Raw genomic sequence first — 12,995 nt, 5'->3', positions numbered from 1 at the left:
AAGATATTTGTGATGAAAAGACCTGAACTGAATGGCAAATTTGACTTTCAAATACAAGACCCTAGAGAACCATAAAAAATCGGAGCTGGGGGACATACCTGGGGTTGTACAGTGAGTGACTGTCTTGTGTCTGAGGCTGGGTTTTGGCTGGGATCCCCCTGGGTCCAGGGGTGATGCTTTGTCCACTGTGTCACTTAGCTAGGTGATGACATCTTTAGGGTTAAATTGAGGGGTGAAGGGAATTCACTGGGGGAGGGGGAAGGGCAGAGGTGAAATCCTACATGAAAGAAATAGGAAAAGGCTTATGGAGTGGGGGAAGAGATGGGAGAGGAGCAGGGCAGTAAATGAATTTTACACTCATCAGAAAAGGCTCAAAGACCTTAAACTCTTCAGAGCTGCCTCAAGGAGGGACTAACAGACACACCTAACTGGGTGGAGTAATCTATTTAATCTGGGCAGTAAATGAGCCTCACACTCACCAGAATTGGCTCAAAGACCTCAATCTCATTAGAATTGGCTCAAGGAGGGAATAATATACACACTCAATTGGGTGGAGTAATCTCTCTAACCCTGCAGGAAAATAGGAGGGGAAGGGGATAGAGAGAGAAGGGCAAAAGAAGGAAGGGCAGAATGGGGGAGGGGACAGACAGAAGCAAATCCCTTATGAAGAGTGATAGGATGAAAGAAGATGGATAATAGAATTGAGTGGAACATCAAGTTTGAAATGTCCAGTAAGTGATATGGTACTACAGCTCAGGAGAGATAAAGCCTGGATCTCTGAGTTACTTGCATAAAGATGATAACTAGACTCATGGGAGTTGATGAGGGTATCAATAGAGAAGGTATAAAGAGAAATGAGAGGGCCTGTAACAGAATTTGGGAGAATACTTAAAGGTTAGGGAGATGGGAAAGGAACAGTGAGGCAGAGAAGGAGAAAACCAAGAGAGTGCAGAGTCACAAAAACCCAGAGAGGAGAAGATATCCAGGAGGAGAGAAGGGTGGTCAGCAGTGTCAATGCTAGGTTGAGATGATGATAACGTTCTATAGAATCATTTCATTTGAGTGACAGAACCCAGATTGTAAAGGGTTGAGAAACAAAAGAGAAAAGTGAAGAACACAAGCATATGTAGTTTGTGGTTTTTTTTTTTAGTTTAAGAAAGGGAAGAAATAGTGCAGTAGCTTAAAAGGATAAAGTATATTCCAGGTTTTTAAAGGATGAGGGATTTGGGCACATTTGAAGACAGTAGAGGAGAGATTAAAGGTCTGAAAGAGAGAAGGAATGAATGACTGAGGTTGTATTCTCCTGGAAAAGACCAGAGGATATGGGATCATTTGTACATGTAGAAAGGCTGGCCTTGATTAAAAGGGCTGCCATCCCCTCATTGCCCCACAAAAAAAAACAAAAACAAAAACAACAAAACAAAAGTGGGACAGCTAGGTGGTGCAGTGGATAAAACACCAGCCCTGGATTCAGGAGGATCTGAGTTCAAATCTGGCCTCAGACCCTTGGCACTTACTAGCTGTGTGACCCTGGACAAGTCACTTAACCCTCATTGCCCCACAAAAAAACAAAAACAACAATAAAAAGGGCTGCCATATTGTTAGAGTCTGGGGAAAATGAGGTGAGAATTCAGAATGATGTTAATAGGTTTTGAGGTGAAGAAAAAGAGAGACAAGGGAGCTCACATTAAATGGCATTGATTTTCTCATTAAGACACAAGGTCCTCAGCTAATAAAGAGGGAGAGGAGGGAAGGTGTGGGAGACTTGAAGAGAAATAAAGATTTAGAATAACTTCTGTGGGCAGGGAGGTAGGGAATCAATTAGGAAGGAACAAAAGAACTATTTTGTTTCAGTGCGGACCCAGTTGAAGTTAAATAACATGAATTTATAATGCTACTTATTAGACTTTACATCAGAGGTGTCAAATAGCCTATCAGACCAGTTTAAAACATAATTGAAAAATGTTGAATAAAACTGAAAAAATAGAGAGAAGTAATGTTAATTTTTGGTTTTCTAAGTCAAAAAAGCTGCCCACAAGGATCTGCTTCTACTTGAGTTTGATAGCACTGCTTTAGGTCATTTGTTTTACTCTGTAATATGGCAGGTGAAGAATTTAAGAGCTTGTAAAAGGAGTCAGGCAAGTTTCAACTCTGCCCTTTTCTTCTTTTTTTCAATTAGTCAACACCGTGTGTTACTCTGACTAAGCATCTTTTTATAAGCCAGAAGTCTCTTGAAAAAATCAGATACCATGGAGTTGGAAAGTGGTCTTTTGTTATTCAAGAACAGTAAGACCTCACTTCGGTAATAACTGATTTCTGAGGTATGAAAGAGAAAGCACTGGCTCTAGTCAGAGGACCTGGATTCAGATCCCACTTCTAACACCCAGTGTGACTTTCACCAAATCATTTAACTTCCTTGTGCCTTAATTTCCTGATCCTAAAAATGAAGGTGTTGGACTAGATAATAAAGTCCAGCTCTTAAATCTTTGAGCTAATGAATGAATAAATAAATAAAGCAATCTATTGAATATTTACTATGTGTAAAACACTATGCTAAATTCTTGGGATACAAATAGAAGAGTAAGAGTCCCTCTTTGTGGAGCTATAATTTTTCCTACTACATTTTTAAAAGTAGTTTCCATTTCCCTTGCTATCACAAAGTATTTTCCTAATCGGTTACTCTCACTATCACAATAGTGAACATTCACAGATTATCTTCAAACTATTAATAAGATTAGGAGATTATCTGTGAATATAAGAAAATCTGCTCTGAAAAAGAAATTATTGTACCTATGATAGATTATGAAAAGTAGAAATAAATTTTTATATTCATATATTAGTGTAGGATAGTTAAGGGATATGGTCTTGTAATTAATAGTCATAGGGAGAAATGTTTTGTTTGATTTGGAGGCTGTTAATTTTTTATGCCTTTAATGCATTTCTCATATATCCTGTAATTAAGAAATTTATATCATGAAGACCAGATCAAAGCTCAACATCAACTATAGGGAGGGACAAGCCTTGTATTAAGCAGAGTTCTATTTTTACTTATCTGATAAAATGCTTTTTTAATATAATGCCTTTTTCCTGAAGAAAGTACCAGTTTTTGAGAATAAAAATCACTATTTGGGATTTTAATTATATTTTATATAGCATTCAATAAAGGGAATAAAGAGGAGCAGTGGTATATTTTCCTATCATTAAAGTAAAAAAAAATTTCTCTAGTATTCTTGGAGCTTGGGTTCTATTTATATGCATTTTGTTAGACAGAGATGGGGAAAGAGAAAGGAGGAGAGGGAACTGGAAATAGAAAGAGACCTAACTGAATTGGCATCTATAATCATCTATAATCTTTTTGTTTTGATTTAAATTCTTATGTCATTTCTGGTCAATTTTGTTGGCTTGTTAATAAACAATGATTTACTTAGATTTATATAGTTATGTTTGTTTTATAGTTCTGTATTTCCCTGAAACCATTCCATTCACTTCACTCTGTATTTTCATTTTGTAGTTTTAATCAAGGCTTAGAATTTTCTTTAAATGAATGTAGGGGGCAGCTAGGTGGTGCAATGGATAGAGCACCAGCCCTGGACTCAGGAGTACCTGAGTTCAATTCCGGCCTCAGACACTTAACACTTACTAGCTGTGTGACCTTGGGCAAGTCACTTAACCCCAATTGCCTCACTTTAAAAAAAAAAAAGGGAACTGTAAGCTGCACTTTAACCAATGTATTCACTGATTATTCTTGTGACCCACATATGCTAATAGAAATTGTGGCGAGTAAAACTATATGTGGTCGCCTTATTTCTGTCCCAAGTTTGGGGAAAATTAGCTGGGGTTTCTAATATATTGCTACTTATAAATTAGAAGCTTTAGCACCAGTTTGGGGGCATTAAGTATTTATTAAAACATATTAGGTATTAGTAAAGATAGAACACATTGCCCAGAAAGTTAGGAAAGCCTCACTAGGATCTAGGGAGGAAGAAGAAAAAGGCACCTTCACCTATGAGTCTTAGGCCAAAAAAGGGAAGTCTCTCTCCCTGTATGACTGGAAGCTTCCTGCAGGTCCCAATGAGAGGCAGTCTTTACACACTGCTTCAAGCTAATTGGCTAGCATCACCCAAATCCATTGGTTCACTGGACTTGAGGGCAGTCCATGAGCAGAATGTGCCCCAGGCCAGAGTTCAGAGAACATACCCCTTAAGGGCCAGGGTCTCAGGTAGGTGTGGTTTCAATCAAGTCAACTTGAAGTGAGTTAATCAGCAAAGTCAATCCAATCAATGCCAATATTATCCTCTCTAGTGGGGCTTCTGAGCGTCCCAAAACCCATTATTTTCTCACAAAATGTATTGAATTCTTTTAATGTATAAATCATTTTCCAAGTATTCTGTTACATAGAACAGAACCAGCTTGTCCAACTCTTTATCCATTTAATATCACTTAATAGAGGTAGGTGAATTGTGATGTCTAACCAAGGCAGAAATGATTTCTGTTCTAATTTTATGATATTAATATCATAATGGTTTGTTGTAAAGTCACCTAGTTTGTCAGATATTGATTTATTTAGTATAGTCACTTCAACAATTTAAAAAATTTAAATTATAAAATTATAGGGGGCAGCTAGATGGCACAGTGGATAGAACACCAGCCCTGGAGTCAGGAGTTTCCTGAGTTCAAATCCAGCCTCAGACACTTAATACTTAACTAGCTGTGTGACCCTGGGCAAGTCACTTAACCCCAATTGCCTCACTTTAAAAAAAAAAAAGGAAAATACTCCAGTTCATAGGTACTCTGGTTACATACTTTGTGTTATTTCATAAATTTATTTTAGCTATGTGATCCTGGGCAAGTCACTTAACCCCAATTGCCTCACTAAAAAAAAATTATATATAAATTATAAATGTGTAATTAATACCAATACTTCACAAATTCTCTTAAAAATTGAGAAAGTATCTTACCAGAAACATTATATGAGACAAATAAAGTCCCAGTACCTAAACCAAGGAAAGACAAAACACAAAAGGAAAACATAGGCTAATATCATTCAAGGATATTGATTCAAAAATTTTAAACAAAATCCTGCCAAACAGGCTACAGGGATTTATCCATGAAGTCATTCTTTATGACCAAATGGGATTTTTACTAGGGATGTAAGAATGGTTTAATGTTAGGAGTGAAAAATCAACATAACAAATCACATTACAAACCAAAACATCTAAAATCACATGATCATTTCAAAAGATGCAGAAAAAACCTTTGACAATGTGCAACATTCTTTTATCCTAAAAACCCTTCAAGGCACTGGCATAGAATTTATGCATAAGACACTATGCTGTGTACTAAGAATATTTCTATATATATATCTATATTTACATATCTATGTATATACACAGAGGCCCTACTCTCAGGGAACATAGGTAGTGGTAGAGATAGTGAGAAAGGAGCAGAAGGATAAGCAGAAGGCTAAGTAGCTGTGATACAAAGAATAGAAAAGTCAGTGAAGAGGTCTAGGCCAAGGTTTTTGAGAAATTGTGGGGAAGGGAGAGTCCACTTGTACTTGGGGTGTGGAAATATGAATTAAAGCCTCATAGAAAGAGTGACATTTAAATAGGGCCTTGAAGGAAGAAGGATAGTAATACATGGAATTGAAGTTTAGGAAGTATCCTCCAAGAATAGGGAATACCATGAGTAAATTGAGGAAAGAAGACAAGAATGAGGGTATACATTGGCCTCCCCCCCAAAAAAGAAAACAGACTGGAATTGATAGACTATGTATAGGTCAGTGAATTTTACTTCAGTTTCTGATAAAATCCTAGAGTATATTATTAAAAGGAAGGGTAATAGGGGCAGCTAGATGGCACAGTAGTTAAAGCGCTGGCCCTGGATTCAGGAGTACCTGAGTTCAAATCCAGCCTCAGACACTTAACACTTACTAGCTGTGTGACCCTGGGCAAGTCACTTAACCCCCATTGCCCCGCAAAAAAACAAAAACAAAAACAAACAAAAAAAAAGGAAGGGTAATAGACATCGAGAAAAGAAAGCGATGTTATTGGTTTCCAAATTAACTTCAATTAATTCCTTCCGCTAATAGACTGGGAATCTTATAAATATCATCTGTTTCAGCAAAGCATTTGACGAAATCTTTCCAATTTCTTGAAGAAAAGAGGATTCTGTATTGTTTGACCAGATCTCGACAGTAGTCATTCACTTTACTTCAGCTGAAAGTGGTCTGTAGTGGAATGCCCCAGAAACCTGTGCTTGTCCTTCTGCTATTTATCATTTTTATCAGTGTCTTAAAGAGCCAACATATTAGATAAGTCAGGATGCAAAAAAAAAAAAAATCCTCACAAGCTAGAGCATTAGGTCTAATCTAACAAGATGGAATTTAATAAGGATGAATGAAAAGTAATATTTTGGTTTTTAAAAAAATCATCTTCACAAGTGCAAGATTGGGGAATGATGACTAGATAACAGTTTTCCTTAAGAAATTACCAGGGTTTTTATTGAACTGCAAGCTCAATTCTAATGTGACATGGCAGCCAAAAAAGTTAATGCAGCCTTAGTCTGTATTACTCATTTTATGTGTTGTCTTCCCCCATTAGAATATAGGCTTTTTGAGGGCAGGGACTCTCCTTCTTTTTGCTTGTATTTGTATTCCCGGCCCTTAGCACAGTTCTTGGCATACATTAATGACTTAGCTTAGTAATTAATTATGGAACCAATTCTCATTTTATTTTAAATAAATATATTTCTAATAATGAATGGATAAAGAACCTATTTGCCATGGACAAATTGGTATTACTCTATCTGAACAAGGATGATTAATAGACTTGGTTTGATACATTGAAATAAGCATTTGAACCAGAAAATCTAACCTTCTCCAGTTTATCAAAGTATAGAAATTGTACAGCTGTTCTTAATTGTGTAAACCTGGATTTTCTACTCTGTTATAAAGAGAAAGTATTGCTTTTGTCAAAGAAAAAATATTAATATTGTATACTACGTTTTTAGGTTCATCTGCCAGAAACAATTTTATTTTATTTAACTGTTTTTTAATCTAATATCCAAGCATTTCTAGCTTGGAGAGAGAGGTGTCCAAACTGGCATAATACCCGATGCCTCCCAACATGACTCTCTGCCCCAAGATGATTTCAGGTAACATTTATAGGAATTTTGAATAAGGAAAAGGTCACAATATGTAAAATAGTTTTGTGTTAATATTCCAGAATAGTCAGTAACCATCATATTCCCTCCTGGACCACTTCCCTCACTCCTGGAGTCAACAAAGGGACCTCTTTTCTGTGATAGCTATCCAAATCCTCGATAGATACTAATATCATTATGAAGAAGGGTGAAATCACTTCAGGTGGGTGAGGAAGCACTGAAAAGAGTAATTTTTTATAAACTCCTTTGCCTAGAAAAAGACTTTTTGCTATTGACTTATCACCTTACCAAGGGGCTTACTTTTCCAGGGGTTTTGGAAAGGTCTTTTTAGAGCAGAGAAACTAAAAAGGTGGTTTTTAATATGCTGCCATACTTTAAAATCAATATCATAAACATACCATATTTTGAGAAAATTTGAGTAAAATATGTTATTATTTTACAAATTGGATTTTACAGTGTGACAGTTATAAAATATATTACCAATAAATTCTTTGTATTATTTTTATTGCATATTTAAGATGTGTTTGTGTTACAGAATTGTAATATTCTTAATCTTGTTTTAATTAAATTCAGGCTAATAAAATTATTTATGTAGATTGTTTAATGAAAAGTATAAATGGTGTATGATAGTTTTTTCACTAACAAAAAATCCCCAGGCTCCACTACAGTTTTCTAAGGCATAGGAGTGAAAAAAATGTTTACTTTAAAATGCTCTGAGTAATTTTTTTTTAGTTTGGATAATTTTCAAATCATATAAATTTTTGTTATTCCCTACAATTAATTAGACTTGGAATTGTGGAAAAATTCTATGGGATACCATTGTTGGATTATTCTGGTGAAATGAGACTTTTATGAGACTTTTTTTCAGCGGGAGAATAAGTGGAAAATTTAAATTTCAGTATAATTTTTCTTCGTAATCTTAAATTTCATAGAATATTGTCAAAAATCACATTTTCCAAAGAAAATACTGATGCACCCTTAATTTTAGTATTAACATTTGTGAATTTTCCTGACAGAGACAACTGCTTAAACAAAATGATAGTTGACTTATTATATAACAAAATAACAGGAATCTATTTCTCTCATCTTTAGTGCTGCAAACTCCTGTCCATCTAGTCCCCGGGGGGCAGGCTCTTCAGGGTACAAAATGGGTCGTGTACTACCCACTGACCTACATTTAATGGCTGATAATTCACAGTCAGAAAATGACAAGGAAGCTTCAGGTGGAGATAGCCCAAAGGTAAGTGTTAGCATTGGAACCAGATATAGCTATAAAAGATAACTTTTCTTCACATATTATAGTAGATGACTAGGTGGTAAAGTAGGTAGAGTGCTAGACTTATAATTAGGAAGACCTAAATTCCGATGTGGCCTCAGACACTTATTAGCTGTTTGGGCAAGTTTGTCTGGCTTTTCTCAGCCTGTTTTGTAAAGTAGTCATAATAATAACACCTACTGCACAGAGTTGTTGTGAAGATCAAATAAGATAACATGTAAACTGCTTTGCAAATGTGAAAGTCTTATAGAAAAGCTAGCTATTAATATGGCTATTTTGAATTAATATCTTTAGTTATAAATGGCCTTTTAGAACTGGATAGTATTTTCTCTGTTGTCTCATATATTCCTCTGTGCATGCATGTGTGTTATTCATTTGCACATACTCACAGCTTTCTGAATTGATTGGTGTTATTATTCAGTATGTCCTATCTTACTCATTTTTTTCCTTAAATGTAAATTTCTCCATTTGGTTTTTAAGACAACTCCCCACCCCCCACACCTTTAAGACTCATTGTTGGAAATACCACATTTTTGAACAGTAAAAAACCTAATGTATGACTATTCTTTGTTCAGTCTTTAAAATTCGTTTTTATTGTCATTGTTGTTTTAAATTACCAGGATGATTCGAAGCCTCCTTATTCCTATGCACAATTAATAGTACAAGCAATTACAATGGCTCCTGATAAGCAGCTTACACTAAATGGAATTTATACCCACATAACTAAAAACTATCCATACTACAGGACAGCAGATAAAGGCTGGCAGGTAAATTTGACTTTGTTTCTTTACTTTGTTAATAGAAAAAATGTTAGTGTGTTGTAAAATAAAAATTAGGCTGCCATTGTCTAGGATTCATTAACAGGTTTTTGTTGTTGCTTTCTTCTCAAAACTTGATTACATGAGATATGATTCCTTAGGTAGTAATAGTAATTGATAGTAATACTAGAGACAACATACTATCTTAGCTCCAGTTTTATCTCTGCAGGAAAAGGTGAAACTTGAACATCACCACCACTTCAAATGTTCCTCCTATCATCATATATAATAAATTCATCATATTTTATTGTAGTCCAATATGTATGTTTCTAAGATTGTCTTAATGTCTGAATGTTGAGAACAGATTTCATTCTTATTATTAAGCCATTACCTTGTATAGATTTAGTTGTCATTGTTTTCATTTTTACTCCTTGACATTTACTGGGATGTAACTTACTTTTCCATGTCTGACATTTGCAGAAACCATATGATATATATTGAAAATCTCACTAATTCAGATTAATGGGTACAGATAAGTCTAAAATAGAGAATATTTTCAAATAAACACAGATCTATTATTAAATGCCTAATGTAGGAGACATGATTTTAATGAATCATTTAATTGATAACACTTTATTTAAAAATAGAGGTTCTTTGGGGGCAGCTAGGTGGCACGGTGGCTAGAGCACTGGCCCTGGAGTCAGGAAGACCTGAGTTCAAATCTGACCTCAGACACTTAACACTTACTAGCTGTGTGACCCTAGGCAAGTCACTTAACCCCAATTGCCTCACTAAAAATTAAATTAAAAAATGGAGGTTCTGATTGACTGAATTTCACTGTTGAATAAGGGCTAAAATAAATGTGTGGTTATAATTGTAAAAACAAAGGATGATAAAAATAAAGACTGTCTTTGGCAGGCTCCCAAAACCCCATAAGAAAGGAATAGTACCTTAGGAAAAATCATCTTTTCACTTCTCATTTTGCCACCTTTACTTATGGGCATACAGGTACACTTTCCAGTATTAGTAACCTAGCATTTTTTTTCTGATGAAAATGAAGATTTGTCATAAATATCATATGGTGGTATTTTTTAACAATTTCTGTAAGAGTTAGGTAATGCTCATTTTTTAATCATGATTTTTAAGGGGTTTTTTGTGAGGATCAGTACATCTGTGCTTTAGAAAATTCTGAGAAGCTATAAAATATCAAACTTTATGGTTTGATTGTTGTCTTCAAAGTAACTTCTCAATCTTTGTTATTTTAATACTGCAGACAAGTTTTTAAGTATATAAAATTGCTGGTCTTTGGGGGAAATGGTGACTATTTGAATATCAATTTATTTGAGACTTTTTATAAAAATGGGTCCATATGAAATGGTTGAAACACTTAACTAGGTTAAGGGGTGGAAGACTAGCCCTATGTAAATGCATCAATGCCTTCTAGACATTAATTACCAATACTTTAGGATTAGCTTAGCCCAGTGGGTCTGGGTAGGATTTCTTCAGGTGTAACTGTAAGCAATAGTGATCTTATAGAGTCCCATCAATTTGTGGAATGAATATTCTATAGATTAACTTACATGTTCTTTTTGTTTCATTTTTTTTTCCTTTTATAGGTAGTTTTTTGGTTTTTGTTTTGTTTGGGTGTTTGGTCCACATTTGCACTGAGAACTCCCAGTGCAGAAAGGTTTCTATTGATGCTGATCAGCAACCCTTAGTTTATAATTATCTAGGTTTCCTGAGGCACTGACGGGTTAAAACCCTTAACTGTGGCTACATTGCTAGTATGTATCAGAATCAGAGCTTGAACACAGGTATTCCTGACTCATCAGCTTTCCATCTTCTATGTCACATTGCCTCTCTCTTATAAGCAATATAGAACCCCAGCTAAAACAGATTAAAATAATTTAAAACATCTAAGTACAAAATAATCAAAATTGACATTGATGTATGTTTTAAAGTTTGCAAAATATTTTCCATATCATTTGCCCCTCAAAACAGTCCTGTGAGGTAGGTCTTATTGTTATGCCCATTTTAGAGATGAGGAAACTGAGGCTCACAGTGTCCATTGGTTACAGACCTAGTAAATATCAGTGATAGAATTGAAACAGTTTTTTCCTGAATCCACCACACTAGTATGACTCTCTAAAATAAGTACTCTAATAGATAGGGATAGGTACTAGACTTGTCATTTCTCTGGTATAGGGAACTCCTAGATGAGGAAATTCCCTCTACTTATAGAGATCAGAGAATTGTCTAGAGTACTGAGAGGTGAAGTAAACTTGGTTATAGTCATATAGTTAGTCTGTGTCTTAAATCTACAAATTAAATCTCCATCTTCCTGACTCGAAGGCTAGTTCTCTATGCCATGTTGCCTCTACATTTGCTACTTCATGATTCTCTTTGTTTTCTATTAAAGTCATATTTATATTCAAAAGAACGTCATACTGAACATCACTCCTTTTGGGGGACTCTGTTATAAACATGTTTTTAGATTTTTTTTTTGTTTTCTTTCTTGCTCTCACTTCCCTTAGCTCTGTCTCTTCAGATAAACTATTTATAACCAAGCTTGTTGGACTTTTTAAAAATATAAAATATGATAAATAGGTGAGCCTTAGGAATTTCCTTGAGAGAAAGGTGGGGTTTTTTTTTGTTTTGTTTTGTTTTTTAGTGAGGCAATTGGGGTTAAGTGACTTGCCCAGTGTCACACAGCTAGTAAGTGTATGTTAAGTGTCTGAGGCCGGATTTGAACTCAGGTACTCCTGACTCCAGGGCTGGTGCTCTATCCACTGTGCCATCTAGCTGCCCTGAAAGGTGGGTTTTAAAGCTTCGGTTTTTAGACTTTGATAATTTCACAGAGATTTTTTTTTTTTTTTACTTCTGGGTTCATAATGTCTTCTGAAAGTTGGAGTTGAAGCCTGACCTATTGAAAAAACAAATGGTCACTACTGTATAGGCAGTCCATGATTTAAGAAAACATAATTTATCAAAAATTCTTTCCATACATAAAATATTTGCCCCATACCTGAGGACTCATCTCTCTGAGGATTCAACTGCTAGAAATGACGTTCATCATAGTGTTTAAGGAGTTAATTTTTATCAAATTTGACATAGCACTAAAGCTTGAAGTATCTCTCCCATGCTTAACATGTTTTCCCAATTCCCCTCTATATCATATAATCCTTAGCTTTCTTCAAAACATAGTTTAGGGACCTTTTCTTATCTTCCTAATTGTCTTCTTCCCCACTTATTTCCCTAAGCCTAAAATTACATTATATTTATGCTCTATATGTTTTATATAATTATCTGTTTACATGATATAATCCTTCAGCACAATGTAGACCCCTTGAGGGCAAAGATTTTGGGGTTTTTTTGTCTTCATATCCTCAGTAACTGAGGGGGTAGCTGGGGCATAGTGAATAGAGGGCTGATTTACATATACTATGTGACCCTCAAAGTTATTTATCCTTTCAAGTGTCAGAGGTGTCAAACTTGTCCTAGCAAAACTCAGAGTGCAGCAGATTAAAATGTAATTGGGAAATGTTAAACAAAATAAATAAAAATACAGTAAAACAATGTTAATTTGTGGTTTCCTAAGTCAATATGCAGCTGGCAGGGATTCCTTTCAATTTGAATGACACCATTGCTTGCTTGCTTGCTTTTTGTAGGGTTAAGTGACTTGCCCAGGGTCACACAGCTAGTAAGTGTCAAGTGTCTGAGGTTACATTTGAACTCAGGTCCTCCTGAATCCAGGGCCGGTGCTTTATCCACTGCACCACCTAGCTGCCCCATATACC

At 35.4% G+C, this 12,995-nt stretch overlaps 1 protein-coding gene across 1 annotated transcript in view; it reads left to right on the top strand.

Moving 5' to 3' along the window:
- FOXK2 (forkhead box K2) overlaps window positions 1-12,995 on the top strand; it is a 131,269-nt gene that overhangs the window by 99,612 nt on the left and 18,662 nt on the right. The window contains 2 exon segments of the mRNA XM_044002746.1: window positions 8,257-8,404; window positions 9,061-9,207. Coding sequence (XP_043858681.1) covers window positions 8,257-8,404; window positions 9,061-9,207 — 295 coding nt within the window.

This window comes from Dromiciops gliroides, chromosome 4, assembly GCF_019393635.1.
Source record: "Dromiciops gliroides isolate mDroGli1 chromosome 4, mDroGli1.pri, whole genome shotgun sequence".
Taxonomy (NCBI): Eukaryota; Metazoa; Chordata; class Mammalia; order Microbiotheria; family Microbiotheriidae; genus Dromiciops; species Dromiciops gliroides.
This window is presented reverse-complemented; position numbering and strand designations above follow the sequence as displayed.